This window comes from Carassius auratus, chromosome 16 (assembly GCF_003368295.1).
Source record: "Carassius auratus strain Wakin chromosome 16, ASM336829v1, whole genome shotgun sequence".
NCBI lineage: Eukaryota > Metazoa > Chordata > Actinopteri > Cypriniformes > Cyprinidae > Carassius > Carassius auratus.
The window spans coordinates 25,571,144-25,588,974 of NC_039258.1; the positions used below are offsets into that span (position 1 = coordinate 25,571,144).

Consider the following 17,831-nt stretch of genomic DNA (forward strand, 5'->3'; position numbering starts at 1 on the left):
TAACCTTGCATGGAGGAAGAGGTCACTGAGAGGAACACCAAGGATCTTGTGCCGGAAGCTTTCAGGATTGCTATGAAAGTGTTAGGCCAGCCGTCTCTGTGTGTCAGCAGAATGTGTAAAAAGGTTGTGTCCTGTTTGTGTTGAAACTGTGTGTATGTGAACGTCTTCACACGGAGGCCCAGCCAAGTTTCCTTGCCCAGTAGATCAGGGCTGGCATGCCGGCGAGGGCTCTGGAAGGTCATTCGTTCTGACTTCAGCTGTGCCAGCGAGCCACTGCCAAGCCTGGTTGATACTCTCTCAGCACAGCTCAGCAGCGAGCTCCTTCCGCATGTGAAATCTTCCCACCGCACGTTAGCATGCTATGGTGTACTTGCCCCCTTCTGTTCGACCTGTGGAAAAAAGGAGGTTTGACAGCATAACCGAAGCCCACCGCAGAGAGGATGTGCATGGTTCAGTGCTTGGTTAAGCCCACAAGCCCCCAGAGATCAAAGTGTGTGTCCCATTCACCTTGCATGTGAAATCAGCAGCGGGCCCAGAGCAAAGCCCTGGTGGACACCTTTGGCTCTGGACAGTCATTATGATTGGCTGTGTCTCAAGCGAGGTCAGCAGGAGAGGAGTGTGAGTGCAGACTGAGAGCTGGTCTTTGTGTCATTTGGCTCAACTACCCACGGTGTCCAAAATTCAAGGATGCATGCATGTGTGTGTTGATGTGTGGTTTCTGTTAGGACGCAAGAGAGAAAGGATTTCAGTACTGTGGAGTGCTGCAGGGATGACATATTTTTGTTTGCCAAGAAACAGAAACAAATTGGCAACAACTGTTTACAATTTTTAGCGCTTCCAGTTCTGTCATTCAGAAGTCAAGTTTCAAATTTTATACTCACATACACATCCATACACATTAAGACATATAGTGAAGTGCTTGATGCGACTTTCTCCATAGAATACAATTCAATTATGTAGATTAGGAATAAAAGTCAAATAAAATAAATTTTAAAAACATAATATTCATGATTTTTGTATATAATTTCATATAATAAATATAAATACAGTAATTTAATATAATACATAATTTAACAAAAATACAGTTTTTGGTTAAATGTGTGAAATAAGATCAATGGCACATTTTCTTATAGTACAATATATATATATATATATATATATATATATATATATATATATATATATATATATATATATATAAGATTTTACCACTGGCTTTATAAACATAACTTGTTACATAACTTGTAAACATAACATAAGCTTTGTCCATAAAGGCAGTGGTAAAATCTTGTTGGGTTTTTGTCGAGGTAATCAGGGTAATGTGAACTTATGGGTTTGGCTACAAAGTATGTCATCACTGCAGCACTGCTGCATTATGGGCTGCCAGTATATTACCATTTTTATGGAGTTAATTGCATGATGTGCTGATTACTACATATAATGAATGACGTATCGATATTTGCTGAGAGAAGCCCCTAGTGAACATGATTCAAATACATTAGCCAACATTTTATGCTTGTGAGCTCTTAGTAAGTGCTATATACGAAAAAGCAGTGCTTCAAGCTCTTATTGTGTGGAAGTCATGTATGGGTGCATTATTTATTTTTAAATAATTTATCACACTAAATTAACGTGTTAAATGGGAAGCTCTTGTTTGTATATCCCAATGCTGTTGAGTGAGAATGTGAATGTGTTTATGGAGGACACACCTGAGTTCGACTATCCTCAGGCACTAGTAATAATAAACTCTTGTTATGATGGAGCTCTGCCTTCTCATCGAGAGGCCAATGTTAATGAGACACAGCTGAACAGACCCCACGGCACGCACACGGCTCATAATCCAAGCCTGGCTTACACGGCTGGCAGTTCCTGTGCCGCCTCCTGGGTGGCCGATCGGTCAGTCTGTGAGAGGGTTTAGAGAGTAAAAGAGCACCGCTGTTGTTCTTAGTTCTGGCTGCACACACACACCACCCTCACCTCACGCAAAAAAAGCAGCACTCCAGTAGCTTTCCGGTTGAAGGGAACAAGAAAGCATTCTGGGAATGTTTAGTCTTGATTTAATAAGGATTTTTAATCAAGTTGCTCTCTTTTGGTGCAACTCTGCACCAGTCACAAGTCGATTGAGAGCACGTCATACTGCTGGCACATGCATGCGTTTGATGTTCGTGTAAATCGGTGGAGGTCAGAGCAGAGGGGATTTTTGACTGTGTACAGAGGCTGTATTTACAGAGCTGCTCCCCAGAGATGTGTGGCTGCTCCGGGACGAAGGGCAGATCACGAGTGCTTCACTTCAGACCGCTTGCGGTGTGCCTGAAAGTTTCGAAATCATGCTGAGAGGACATATATTTTGAAGCCTTTTCCCTAAGTGACTGAATAAAGCAGTGCTGCTCTAGTCACCGACTGGGTGGTCAGAGAGGATTCACCTACTCTGTCAAAATATTCTTCAAATATTTATGTCAGTATACTTCTGACTTAAAGCAAATGTGTCCCTGGAGCAGGTGGTGATTTCACACCTATGTTTTCTGTACAGGTCAGGCAAGGAGAATGTGAATGGCATGACTGTTATAGGAGAAGCATGCAAAAAGATTGGTCAAATAACGTGGTTTGCGTCATCATCATCATCATCATCATCAGCTGCGGTCAGTGACTGTACATCATAGCAGTATCTTCATTTCTCAGGGCCGAGGTCAGACATCTGTTTATACCTGGAGAAGGTGTCCATTAGCATTACCATTAATTTCTATGGCAGCTGCTTTGCTGGCACATGTATGACCTGGCAGCTGCCATTTTTGCTTTGAGACAATCGCTTACACCATACGGCTGTACAGTAGTAGTAGTAGTAGTAGCCCTTTATTGTCACTGGTCACAGGTACCAGCGAAATCAGCCATCAACCTGTCCATACATACAATATGACAAGGGGGTAGACAGGACAGGAAGACAGGGGATTAAAGAAGAAATAGAGCATAACAAGAGGGAGGGGAGGAGAAAACAACAGCCCCCAGACTCTGCTCCTGTGGGGAGTACAGTGTGGGAACAGGAAAAACACCTCAGCAACACAAGCACATAATCAGTACAGCATGAAAACACGACTTGCAACAGGGGAGTGGAGATAACCCAGCACAGACAAGCAGCCATCCGGTCCAAAGCCGTGAGCTTCTCCGTGATGTTATCCATATTGGAGTTAATAAATAAAAGAGCCGCCAGACACACGACCCACGCGTCCATCGGGTAAACAGCTGCGAACGTCCCAGCAGGGCAGTCAGGTTCCCCCGAACCCAAGCTCCTCGTCGAGAAGATGGTGTCAATACCGTTGAGAGACCAGTTGATCAAATCCATGATTTTTTTGTTTGGAAAGCAGTGCAGAGCACACCTCTCAAAGTATAAGACAATAGATGAGAAGAGAGGAGCAAAGCAGGGAAGGTAAGGAGAGGAGAGGGAGAGAAGATGCGACCGCCTTCGTTGAGAGCCAGAGAACTACTAACACTACTAACATGCTGATTTGCTGCTCAATTAATATTTCTGATTATTATAAATGTTTAAAGCAGTTACTGTGAGACACTGGAGAAAAAAAACATTTTTTTTTTATTCAAAAAGGATTCATTAAATGAGGCAAAAGTGAGAGTAAAGGCATTTATGATGTTACCAAATATTTAAAGTGCCAGTAAGATGAAAACTCTAAGCTTCCTATCACTGTTTATAAGTCCTGTACATTAGGTTTAAATCCATCCAAGGTTAAAAAAAAACATGGTCATTTTGTCAAAATATCATTTTAAAATTACCTCAATTCTCAGAGATCCCCAAACGGTTCGTGCGAAGCTGTTCAAAAGATTCAGTTTCCTTAAACCCCACCTTTCGGTAGAAAACTGTGTTCTGATTGGTCAGCTAACATAGTCAGGTTTGATTGGTTGTTCCGCACACAACTTCACGGTAAGCAATGCGTTAGCATCTGTTTGGGGTGAATTATGTCTTATTCCTCACCGCAAAGCAAACAGTAAAATAAAAAACTTGAACAGTCTCGCTGCTTTTTCTTCTGTGTGTGTGTATTCAAGCTGCGCGTTTCAGTTTGAATCTGAATAGCGCGTTCAGCGCGGGGGCGTGGTCACATTAGATATAATGATGGGAGACATGAGACATCGTGTTGTTTTCATTTGGATTACTTTATCACAGAATATCTGTTAGCAGCACTTGTTTAGTTTTAAAGTAGACATGTCAAGCTTTCTATAGATATCTCTCTCATGTCTCTTCGTTTAGTATTCACAGTACTCGACATGATGCTATCACACCAACCAGAGCGTCTGTGTGTGGGGGGGGTGGGGCAGGTCAGAGGTCAGTTTCTCCCAAGACGGTAGGCGGAGATTATTATGCAAAGTGTTCTAGTGACGTACATAGAGATGGGCAAAAGATTTGAAATCTATAACGACTCGTTTCAGCGAATCAGAGTCGACCCCTTACTTTATAAGCCAATAACTTTATAAATCGTGTACTTTTTGGTTTAATTACTTTGCACATTGTTTAGCAGCTGACAGCTACATCATACACTGTAATACAGGTATTTTTTGATTTCCCATCTGTTTGGCTCTTTAACAAAGTACAGTGAATAGGGAAAAACATGTCTATATTTCACACTGTTAAGAACCCTCCAAAGAATCAAGAACTAAACATAGACTGAAATATAATGAAATACATATGATTTGTATCACTCTTGCTACTGTTGAAAGGCCATCAGTGGTGTATTGGGCCTGCTTCTCCAGTAGTAGTGACACTGTTAGTGTAAAACCCCAATGATGCCTGGGTCAAACCTCAGCACAGACAGGCCGGACCGGTCTGTCCTCATACATACTAGTGCGTCCTGCTTCTCTCTGTCTGCCTCAGTGCTGTGATTCATGGTTTTAATGGATTTAACCTGTCCGAGGCACTCCATCACCTGCGTCACCTTGTTCGGCTGTTGATCCGTTCACATACTGTGGGCCTGATGAAATAAATCTGAAAGATGATCTGCTTTGAATCTGTATCACAGAAAAGCAGGAAAGTTCAAAGAAATGGTGTGAAAATCAACACTGTAAAAAATGACCATGATTTTAACGGTAAAAGACTGTAAAAAATGTTACAGTAAAAAACCTGTTAAATGGTTAATGGTAAATTCCCCTACTATATACAGTCAAACACTGTATTAGACATTAATTAGATATTTGAGTTTCATGTGGGTTAGCATGATGGTGATTAGTGTTTGTGTGCACCTTGTAATAGGCTTTGGTTCATCATGTGACTCTCATCAGCATCTGCTGTTGGTGGTTATCAGTGTATTACAGAGATACACAACAGATTTCACTACTTCAGTAAGTTTGAATATTAACATTATATCCGTTAAAGAAATTACGGTATTTAAATGTAAATTTAAGTTAAATCCATAAAACTTAAAAAGTTGCTACCATATTTTTACGGTAAAATTCTGGCAACCCCAACTGCTGTTTTCTCATGGATTTTTTTTCCTTTACAGTCTGAATGGGACACTTCAGAAGAAATGCATTTACTGCTTCATGTGTCATAAAAGCAGCTGTGTGTCAGTTGAAAGCAAGGCGGCGTGTTTGATGGGAATAATTGTGTGTGCAAGCGGCTCAGATAAGATCCTGATGATTTATTGCTGTGTTTATGGAGCGACACACAGATTTTCCCCGGGAGAGGCCGGATGTTTCCGCAAGTCTGTGTCTGTGTTTCAGGGTCGACTGGCTTGAAGTGTCCCACCCGTGAGTCCCTGAGGCCCGAACTGCACTGGTTTCAGCGTTCCAGATGATTCAGCTGTGAGGCTCTCCAGCGCTGGCTTGTGTTCTGATGTTATGAGAGCGTAGTGCTCGGGTTATCAAACTACTGGGGTCAAATTGTCTTCTTTAATGTTCAGCAGAAGAAAGAAACTGATAGAGGGTCAGAAAAATGTGAGGGTAAATGATGACAGAATTTTTGTTTTCGGGTGAACCATCACATCCCGTATGTGTGTGTGTGTGTGTGTGTTCAGTGTGTGTGTAGGGTGAGGTCATACTCTCTTCATCAGGACTCCTTGTTTAAACCACAGGTAGCTATTAAAGTGCTGCAGGAGTTATTGAAGAGATCTGCTCATTCTCTCAGTGAAGAAACACCAGTTTGAAAGGTTAAGGTGTAGCTGGAGGAGTAGAAACCTTCAGGATCGAACCAATCTTCCTCATTAGTTCAGTAATGGATTATGAAGAAAGTGATTTTTGAGTTGAGTTTGAGTTTCCCACACATTGATTTATGTATCAAACATTCCAAAGCTAACATTTTCTACAAGCTGCACTGAAAAAAAAACGTAATAAACGATACAAAGAAACAGTTACACTTTGAATTAAACATGAAATTTTGGAGTAGAAAGACCGAAATAGTATTTCCTTGTAGTTTCCTTAGTTACAATTTTCTTTTTAATTGTGTTATTCTGTAACAGAAACACACTTCCACAGTGAACAGAACTACTGCTTTACTCTCCTCCAGGAAACCCTTTAAGAAAAAGGGTAGTTTCCTCCAGCTTACAGTGAATTTAAACCAAAACTGCAACCACACTGTTGAATCTGGCCAGACCCAGCTGGGAACAGACTATACATTAGTTTAGGACAGACTATACAATCCAGACTGATCCAAGAACATCACCTACAGCCGGAGAGGAAACTCCAACTGAAGAATGTTCATTCCTGAGCAAAATATTCCTTTAATGGACATGATTAACTGAGTGCTCAAATCTCTGATATTAACAGGTAATGACGTGACAGACATTAGGCAGATATATGTCATTATTCTGTCTGTTTGCAGTGTGTGGAAGCAAATGGAAAAACTCACTCTGGTGTGATTCATGGATCAGCCTCATCACGGTCAGCGTAATGGAAGTCAAACACAGAGTCTCGCTGTTATTGCATGATCAGCCCATTATTTTCATGTCAGATGTTTCCTAGGCCTTCCTGTGAGGGAGTATCAGTGCTTTGATCTACATTCACATGACTCTGCATCACGGCAGACTCGCACTGCTCTCTGGTCTGGTCTGAGGGAGAATCTCCTGATGCTGTGAACACAGATCACAGGACGCTGATGAGGCAGATTGAGCTCAGTCTGTAATTAAGTCAATCACAAACTGCGCTCATATTTCATTAGCCCTGAGGTAATGGTCCACGTCTGAGGACAGAATTCATTTTTCTGTCAGTTCTGCTGTCTCAATCATAAATGGACCTTGAAATGGAATGGAATGAATGATATTGCATGACGACAGGAGTGAAGCACAACTGATCCCAGTCAGTCTCATTTTAAAGGCTCTTTATTATTCGATTTTCAACTGCTTACGCACATTTTCAAAACTTTACACACAAATCCAAGAAAAAAATCTCTTAAAATGAAGCACTGCATTCAAAATATCACAAACAAACATTTGCAAACACCCTTGCCATAATATGAACTCCTGTTAGATTTGTGTGTGTTACACACACTAATTCTCGCACTTTGACTCAGTTTTCTGTTTCATGAAACACACAACACACACACACACACACACACACTGCGTTAGGTCTAATGAAGCCCTCCTATTCCTGCATGCCTCATTTGATAGAGCATTAAGCCACTCTCTCAGTATGAGCAGCAGAGAGAGAGAGGAGAAACCCAGAGCCAGAGGAAGTGAAGAGGAGCACAGAGATGACCTTTGTTCTCTTGGAGAGCTTCATTAAAACGAGCGGGTGTTTAATTCGGCTCTCCTGCATCTCTGAATGCGACACCCTGTGATTGTGGAGCGGTCATACAGTAGCAGATACCCAGCACTGGTCACCTGAGCCCTCTGTGATGAAGTTAAAGAGGCTCCTCTGGGTCCTGCCGACATTTAGATCGGACATGAACGTCTCTCTCCTGTAGACCCGGCTCTTAATTAGCCGAGCGGGAAGAGGCCATTTATCTTCATCTCAACCGTACGGCTGTGAATCATCTGCTCATTTTAGAGCCGCTTTAAACGTAGCATCTCATTTTAGCTGCTGTTCCAGCAGTTTGAGCAGCAGTATCGCCCTCTGAAGGCTTGTTTCGTTGTGCTCCTTCTCTGATTGTTTATTAAATACTTTGGCAACCCATAGAGTGCATAATAAAAACAACCCGGTCAGCCTGCGCACATGTAAAGACTCTTCTGCACAGCTGATTCAGGTTGATTCTCCTGCTGTAGGTGTGATTCTATTCTCACCAGATGTCAGCAGGTTGTGGTTTTGCACTGATGTGGTGCTGCAGTCTTTCACGTTACCCACCGTCTCGCTCTCCTGCAGTTTCACAGCGTGCACACACACCATGAGTTGTGTCTGATAGCATCTGAGCATCAACTGCTGCGTGTTCAGACTGTGACTAATACTGATACGGTTTCTAAATATAAATGCATATATTTTTATAACAGCAAAAGAGATGAAATGAAACTGGGGTCAGACTTTAGTGTCAGGGCCAGTTCTCACTATTAGCTATGACTTTTCCCTTTAATAAACTCCTAAATTGCTGCTTATTAATAGCTAGTACAGTACAGTAGTTGTATAAGTACTAATAAAGAGCCAATATTCTAGTGTAGTAATTATATATCAATATGTCTATGTAATAATTAAAATAGTAATAATAATAATACAATGAATGTTATTATTTCTAGATAAAAATACTATAAACAAAATAACAATAATTGTAAGAATATAATAAGAATCTTGTAAGACTTCACTTAAAAAAGACTTCACTTAAAAAAAAAAGATTCTTTAGGAAAATTATAAGAAATAATTAATTTGACATTAAAAGTGTAAAATTACAATATGAATATTTAGGTTGCATACAACACAATACAGTACTAGTAAAATGTTCAAACATTTTAAACCATTAAACGTTAAACCCTTAAAGCTTGTGATAAGCAATGGAGGTTCTGTGAGATGCTTAAATACTGTGAAACTATCTGCCCATGTAAAACTGAACACAGTGCTTCACTCTGAAACATATATATATATATATATATATATTTAATGAAGTTACAGCCTTGAGATTTAAACAAATAAACTAAGCCATATTGTGATTTCTCTCTTATTCAGATTAATCATGTATCCCTAGAATATTTACTAGAACAATGACGCAGGATTCTCTTGTTCATGCAGATCAGCGGAGGCGGTTGTCAGCTGATGCAGTTCATCTCAACTCAATCCAGAATCTGCTGATCGCTAGTGAATCAGGAAGGGCCTGGTGGTGTGATATTACACAACGATTGCTTCATATGGAATGAAATCTGAATTCCTGCTTGCCAGATGGAAGAAACTCTATCTGCGCATCAGGCGACAGCAGTGAGTTTGGTCACGGCTGTAACAGGAGCACAACTGATTTGGCTGGGTTTGCCTGGCAGATGTTGTGTTGGGCTCTGGCTCTCGGTGTCAGGTTTAATGGAGCCGTTTGGAAGCCGTCCCACCCCGGCCCTCTGAATCAGACCCCTGCTCCTGCGTAGGCCATTCAGAGCCGTGTCTGGAGCCGGTCTGCTCTGTAGGGGAACCGATACGGTGTCTGTTTCACCAGCCTTCGGCCCTCATACAGGAGACATGAGCCTGTATTATCTGATAGAGTGTTCTGAAAGGAACAGCAGATGCCTTGTGTTACACACTCACACACATTCATTCACCAACACACAGATGCACGCACACATCGACCTTATGCACAGGGGACGCGTGTCATTTTTGTTCATCATCTCAGCCAATGGTGTGAGTATGGAGTGGGGCTATCTGTTTTTTTGACTAATGGCCAATGGGAGCAGTGTTTATGTTGTTTAAAGTTGTTTTTAACTGCTTACATTTTCAAAACTTTACACACAAGTCCAAGAAATTTGCTAGAAGCTGTAGTATGAGTGATCAGTCACATGATCCTTACACATCAGCTGATTGGCTGTAGAAATGGAGTGGCACTAAAGATGACCACATCAAAGCCACCAGTTGAGCCACTACTAGTGGAAATGCTAGCAGATTTCTCCAGCTGTATTAGACCTCCTTTTATAATGAATCATGTTCTAACACAGTTTTTGAATGCCGCAATTCGTCAAATTGAGAATCATCTGCTTTCATGTCCTTGCATTGGGTTTCAGGACAATGACAAGAGAGGAGACAGGAATCCTGTATGATTAAAATGGTTCTGAAGATTAAAGCGTGTAGTGTTAATGAAGCAGAAAGTGTGAGATATTGAGCTGAGCAGAGCTCCTCCCTCTGGCCGCTGTCCTCTCTGGTGTTCATTATTGGTTTTGAGGTCTTGGCTGATGGGTTGTTTGCTCTCATTCGGTCCCTCCTGCGGTGGAACGGCCTGTCAGGGGGTTTCTCAGGGGAGCTGCAGTGAAAAGACAAGCTGAAGAACCTCCTGAGCATCCCAGAGCACTGTAATCAAATACTTTAGCCATTAGCTCCCTTCATTTCCTGCTTATTGTTAATTATTACTGTAAGAGCCATATTTCATATTCCAGAATTTATATTTTCACATTTTTTATTGTTTTTGTTAATAAGTTATTTACTGTTGAATATATTTACTTGGTTTATATTTGCTCTTACTGCGCATGTTCAGTGACGTCATTTTGGTAGTTGTGTGAAAAGATATTGACGCATATGCAGTAAGTTTATACGAACGGAAGAACACAAAGCTTTTGACCGTTTCATAATTGTTTTCATATAGCATAAATTGGCTAACAAGTATCTCTTCAAATAAGTTGTTGAGAAGATATCGCTGAACAAGAGGATTATGCTGTATTTGAGAAATGTGATTCTTTATTGACTTGGAAGAATAAACCACGATGAAGGAAACTTTGAGACTTCTAGTGATGAATACAAATTAAGAAGAAACGCGTCAAAACTTGTGAAATAATTACAAAGATACTCACATGTCCCCCACATGTAAGTCAAAAGCTTTCTCCGTTGTTTAAGGAATTATTGCAAGAGCGGACGTTACAGCACGTTAAAGGAAGACCGTGCATGCGAAGTCAGAAGGGCTCGTTTGCTGATGGACAAACAGTATCGTGCAGTATTGTGTGTATTGGAGGTATGAATGAAGGGATATCGATCATCTTCTTTGCAAGAAGTGTTACTGAGCAACTTCTATCGTAAGTAAACTTGCACGCTATTAAGTTTCATAAATGGCGGACAACAAAGACGACGACGATGATGCTATTACGCGGTCCGACCGCAAGAGGGCGCCAACTGACAAAGGTTTAGAAGAGAAGCTCCACAGCAAGATAAACGCCAGAAGAGGCAAGTTGAGGCAATTAACCGCAAAATCAAGCGAAATTGAACTGCTTATGGAGAATGTTTGCAACGTGAATGATGTTGAAAACCACCAATTTAAAGTCTACAAACGGCTGTTTGAAGAATTTGTTGAAAGTAATGCATCAGTGTTGCTGTATTTAAAAGATGAAGAGCATGATGCCGATCAGGATTTCTGGTTTCAGCCTAAACTAATCTGCTGCAAACAATTCATTGAAAAAGTGGAGTCGTGGATTGAGGAAACCAAGAAGTGCATTAAGATGTCTCAAATTTGTGACGATGTCACACCAATGGACAGTGTGTCAATGGTGTCTTCCAAGACTATCACTTCTAATAAGTCAGGAAGTGGAGCAACGTCTGTTTCCAAAAAGTCCTCAATATCCACAGCATCCTCAGCTCGTCTTAAGGAAGAAGCTAACAGAGCAGCTTTGTTGGCTAAAGCAGCCAGTTTGAAGGAAAGGCAGGAATTGGAAATGAAAGAAGCACAGTTAAAGGCTGAAATGGAAAAGTTGGAAATAGAAACGGCTCTTGCGATGTCTAATGCCAAAATTAAAGTGTATCAAGATTGCGAAGAACAACAACAGTGTGCAAGTCAAATCGGGGCTATCCAAGCAGCTGATGTGTGCATTCCAAACCACGAACATTATGAATATGATGAATATAGTGTAACATCAAATCACAGCAAAAAGTCATCGTATCCTGAAGTAATTTACTCAAGTATACCTGTAAGTGTCAGACCTAAGAAAACAAATACTGCGAAGGAATGGTCGGCACCAGTCAATGAAGTAGCTGGCCGTAATAATGATACTTCAGAACTTCAAAAAGTGATGAAACGTCAGACAGATATCACAGCAATGCTAGTGAAGAATCAACAGATGTCTTGTCTACCTCAACGTGATATTCCTTTGTTTCATGGAGATCCACTTGAGTTCAGGTCTTTTATGAAAGCGTTCAAACATGCTGTTGACTCCAGAGCTGAAAGTAGTGCTGACAAGTTGTACTTCCTGGAGCAGTATACAAGAGGTGAGCCCAGAGACCTTGTAAGAAGTTGTCAGCATATGCCAGATGATCGTGGTTATGCAAAGGCAATGAGACTCTTGCACGAGAAGTTTGGAAACGAACTGCAAATTGCTACAGCCTTAATGCAAAAGACATTCAAATGGCCTGAAATTAAGTCAGAGGATGGAAAGTCTTTAAGTGCATTTTCACTATTCCTAGTCACTTGCCGCAATGTAATGGAGGATATTGAATATATGGATGAGTTAGATAATCCTACCAACATGAGGATTATTATCTCAAAGCTACCCTACAAGTTGCGTGAAAAATGGAGAGCACATGCTTACGAGTATGAGGAGCGCAACAGAAGAAGAGCCAAGTTCATTCAGTTGGTGGAGTTTGTGGATCGCCAAGCAAAAGTAATATCAAACCCACTTTTTGGGGATCTGGATGCTTTGGCAGGTGATAAAAAACAGACCAACAAGTCTCTTCAAGGATCTAAGTTTAAAAAGGAAGCAAAAAGAAGCAGCAGTTTTGTAACTGACGTCAAACAGGTTGGTGAAACTCAAAAAGACTTGACTATGTTAAAAACCAACAGTACATCAGTCATCAGTGCCTACACAAAACCTTGTGCATTCTGTGAGAAAGGCCATACCTTGGAGCAATGTTACCAATTCAGTGCTAAGCCATATAAAGACAAATTGGACTTTATAAGAAAAAGTGGATTTTGCTTTGGATGCTTAGTGAAAGGACATTTAAGCAAAGACTGTAACAGAAGAAGCACATGTCAGCTGTGCTCAAAGAAACATCCTAGCATGTTACACTTAACCATACAAGACAAGATTCCTGAGAAGGAAATGGTAAAAGTTGAAAGGACTGAAGTTACCAATTTACCTGCCACAGTGAGTCATGAGACAAGTGCGTGCACTGGGTCCGGAGACAACTGTGTTCTTGCCATAGTTCCTGTCAAGATAAAGTCAAAAAAGAGTGATAAGTGTTTGGAAGTGTATGCTTTTATGGACCCAGGCAGCTCTGCCACCTTCTGTACTGATGCATTAGCAAGACGGTTGAATGTCCAGGGTAGAAAGATCGACATGATGCTAAGCACCATGAACTCAAAGAAACGAGTGGAAAGTTATGTCCTCACAGACTTGGAAGTGAGTGGATTGGAGGAAAACTACTTCATTGAACTTCCCAAAGTGTTCACACAAATGAGCATACCAGTGTCAATGGAAAACATTCCACAACAACATGATGTTGACAAATGGCCGTACCTAAGTGAAGTGAAGTTGCCTCACATTGATGCTGGAGTGGAAATCCTCATAGGAAACAAGGAATTCAAGCTTCTGGAACCTTGGAAAGTAATTAATAGTAAGCACAATGGGCCGTATGCAGTGAAAACTGCCCTTGGATGGGTTTTAAATGGACCTCTTAGGGAACCTGTTGAAGAAAGCATTCATCGAGATGCTCAAACAAATCTTACAGTCAACAGAATCTCCATTGAGAGTGTAGAACAGATGCTGATCCAACAGTACAACCACGATTTTCCTGAAAGAAATTGTGATGACAAAGCTGAATTGTCGCTGATGGATCACCAGTTTTTGGAATCTGTGTCTAATTCAGTGCAGTTTTCCGATGGTCACTATTACGTTGACCTTCCTATCAAGAAAACAGTCATCCAAATGCCTAACAATCGCACTGCTGCTGTTCAGCGAGCACTAAATATCAAGAAAAAACTTCAGAAAAATCCCTCCTTTCATGCAGAGTACACAAACTTCATGACTGACATGCTAAACAAAGGTTACGCAGTCAAGGTGAATACATCACACTTAAATCATCAAGATGGTCAAGTTTGGTATATACCTCATCACGGTGTATACCATCCTCAGAAGAAAAAACTGAGAGTGGTGTTTGACTGTGCTGCCAGTTTCCAAGGAATGTCTTTAAATAGTGAACTCCTACAGGGTCCAGACATGACAAATACACTCATTGGAGTGCTTACTCGCTTCAGACAAGAGTCAGTTGCCATGATTGCAGATATTGAAGCTATGTACTATCAGGTGAGAGTTCCTGAAAAAGACAGTGATATGCTTCGTTTCCTATGGTGGCCAGATGGGGATTTAAATCAGAACTTGGATGAGTACAAGATGGTTGTCCATCTCTTTGGTGCTAAGTCATCTCCAAGTGTAGCTAATTTTGCCCTTAGGAAAACAGCAGAAGACAACCGTAGCAAGTCAACAGTTGAAGCAGTCAATACAGTTCTCAAGAACTTTTATGTAGATGACTGTTTAAAGTCTGTTTCAAGCTCTGCTCAAGCAGTTGCCTTGCACAATGATCTCACAAAACTTTGTGCGAGTGGAGGATTTCGTCTTACAAAATGGGCAAGCAACAGTCGTGACTTGTTGGCCTCTGTGCCAGAAAGTGAAAGAATTGCAGGTGTCAGAGACTTGGATTTAAGCAAAGATGCACTACCTGTAGAGAGAGCATTAGGGGTGTTATGGTGTGTCAATTCAGATGTGTTCAAATTCAGAATCAATTTGAAAGAAAAACCTGTAAGCAGAAGAGGAATTCTGTCAGTCACAAGCTCCATCTATGACCCCTTGGGCTTTCTCGCACCTGTAATATTGCCATCAAAGATTCTAATGCAACAGTTATGCAGAGAAAAACTTGCCTGGGATGATGACATTCCAGAACAGAGTGCAGAAAGGTGGATTTCCTGGTTAAGTGGTCTAAATCAGTTGACTGACTTCAGTGTACCAAGGTGTATAAAACCAGTTGACTTTGGAGTGTCCACTTCAGCGCAGCTACACCACTTCTCAGACGCTAGTGAGGTGGGATATGGAGTTGTCACATACCTCAGATTGTTAAATGCAGATGGACTTGCACATTGCGCCTTCATGATGGGGAAGTCTCGTGTGGCGCCACTGAAGCAGACCACCATTCCACGTATGGAGTTGGCTGCTGCAGTTGTTGCTGTTAAAACAGACAAGATGCTGAAAGATGAACTGGAATTAGAATTGCATGAATCTGTATTCTGGACTGACAGCACCACTGTTTTGAGATATATTGTCAATGAAGGACTTCGTTTCAAAACGTTTGTTGCCAACAGAGTTGCCATCATACGAGAGTCAACTAGACCACAACAGTGGAGGTACATCAATACCTCAATGAATCCTGCTGATTGCGCATCCAGAGGACTTACTTGTGAAAGGTTCATGAAAAATGTGAACCGGATCAATGGTCCTTCTTTTCTCAAAGAATCAGAAAGCAACTGGCCTGAAACTAATCATGACCTATCAACAAATTTGGTTGACAGTGAGGTTAAGCAATCAGTAAATCTTCTGTATGCAGTGGATGACACAGATGCTTTGAACAAATTGATCAATTATTACTCAGATTGGTACAAATTAAAGAGAGCCGTGGCATGGATCCTTCGTTTCAAAGACTTGGTTATACAGCGCAGCAATCAAGTAACAGTCAAAAACAGAAAAGTTCTGAGTTGTAAAACAAATTTCCACAACAGAAAACTGCAAAGCTCTAACAATGCAGGATTTAACAAGGGCTGAAAATGAGATCATCAAGTTCACTCAAAGTCAAAGATTCAAGGATGAAATGTCCATGTTGCAAAAAAGGTAATCCATCTGTAAAAAAAGAACAGTTGCCTTTCTAAAATGGATCCAATACTGGCAGGATGGGTTGCTAAGAGTTGGAGGTCGTCTTGGCAGATCTGCAATGTCTGAGCATGCAAAGCATCCCATAATTATACCCAAAGACTCACATGTCACAACTTTAATCTTACGAGACATTCATGAGAAAAATTGGACATTGCGGAAGGAACTATATGCTGTCAAAGTTGCGACAAAAATTCTGGCTTCCTTCTGCAAATTCCATCGTTAGGAAGTTTCTCTCCAGATGCGTGACATGTAGAAAGATCAGAGCAAAGGCTGCAGAGCAGAAAATGTCAGAGCTGCCACTAGACAGAAATATACAGAATCAACCACCTTTCACCAATGTCGGGGTTGATTACTTGACCATTTGAGGTCAAACAAGGCAGAAAGTAATGTTAAAAGATATGGGGTTTGTTACTTGCCTTACAAGCAGAGGTGTGGCATATTGAAAGTTGCACATTCACTGGACACCGACTCAGTTTAAATGCCATTCCGTCGGCTTTGTGTGGCAGGAGGGGGACAAGTGTCAATTATGGAGAAGTGACAACGGTACTTAATTTCGATAGGGTGCTGGAGGTTGAACTGTCGCAAAGCCCCAAGCAATTTTTCAAACAATGGAACCAATCAAAAATTGAAAGTACTCTCTTTGCAAAAAGCGTAATTCAGTGGAATTTCAAACCCACCTTCTGTATCTCATTTTCGGTGGAGTGTGGGAAAAGACAGAATAAAGTCTTGTTAGTAGAAAAATCCTGAGATCTTGTGCTGGAAAGAACACAAACACTTAACTGACGAGAGCTTGCATCCATTCCTGTTGTTTGAAGTGGAAAGCAATCAAAAATGAACCAGACCACTTAACCATTAACAACAGATGATCCCTACAGATCTGGAAACCACTTGACAACCTATCACCTTCTATTATGAAAAAGCAACCAGCCTTACCTCCTGGTCTTTTCAGAAAGGAAGACTTGTATGCACGTCGCAAGTGGAAACAAATTCAGTATCTTGCTGACCTATTCTGGAAGAGGTGGGTGCGTGAATATTTACCTTTGCTCCAGGAGCGTCAAAAATGGACTCAGGTAAAGAAAAACCTTTCAGTTGGAGATGTTGTCCTGATAATAGACGACTCGTCTCCAAGAAATTCGTGGGTCTTTGGAAGAATCATGAAAACGTTTCCAGATGAAAAAGGACTTGTAAGACGTGTGTTGGTTAAAACTAAAACCAATACCTTGGAAAGGCCTGTTGACAAGTTGTGCCTTATCTGTGAAATGGACTGTTAACTACTCCTCAAAAATTAATGGGTGTTTCTATACCTTATAAAGACTTTGGAAATTCCAGAAAATAGATAATAGACACTTATTGTCTTTAAGGTAATGCATGATATAAGTATTTTTTGGCTCTTTTGTTTTTGTTAAAAAGGTAATTGTCAGTCTGCTTGCCTGTCAATTAGGGCCCGGTATGTAAGAGCCATATTTCATATTCCAGAATTTATATTTTCACATTTTTATTGTTTTGTTTAATAAGTTATTTACTGTTGAATATATTACTTGGTTTAATTTGCTCTTACTGCGCATGTTCAGTGACGTCATTTTGGTAGTTGTGTGAAAAGATATTGACGCATATGCAGTAAGTTTATACGAACGGAAGAACACAAAGCTTTTGACCGTTTCATAATTGTTTTCATATAGCATAAATTGGCTAACAAGTATCTCTTCAAATAAGTTGTTGAGAAGATATCGCTGAACAAGAGGATTATGCTGTATTTGAGAAATGTGATTCTTTATTGACTTGGAAGAATAAACCACGATGAAGGAAACTTCGAGACTTCGAGTGATGAATACAAATTAAGAAGAAACGCGTCAAAACTTGTGAAATAATTACAAAGATACTCACATGTCCCCA

The 17,831-nt window shown here is 40.8% G+C and overlaps 1 protein-coding gene across 1 annotated transcript; it reads left to right on the top strand.

The window, feature by feature from the left end:
- The first annotated feature begins 13,804 nt into the window (after window positions 1-13,804).
- On the top strand, window positions 13,805-16,513 carry LOC113115645 (uncharacterized). The gene is made up of 2 exons (XM_026283176.1): window positions 13,805-15,734; window positions 16,499-16,513. Exons 1-2 carry the CDS (start codon window positions 13,851-13,853, stop codon window positions 16,511-16,513), a joined length of 1,899 nt encoding a protein of 632 aa, XP_026138961.1. The 5' UTR covers window positions 13,805-13,850.
- Window positions 16,514-17,831: the final 1,318 nt, after the last annotated feature.

Bases quoted from the DNA above. Each gene is read 5' to 3' on its own strand.
- LOC113115645 (XM_026283176.1), top strand. From the start codon at position 13,851: ATGGATCACCAGTTTTTGGAATCTGTGTCTAATTCAGTGCAGTTTTCC.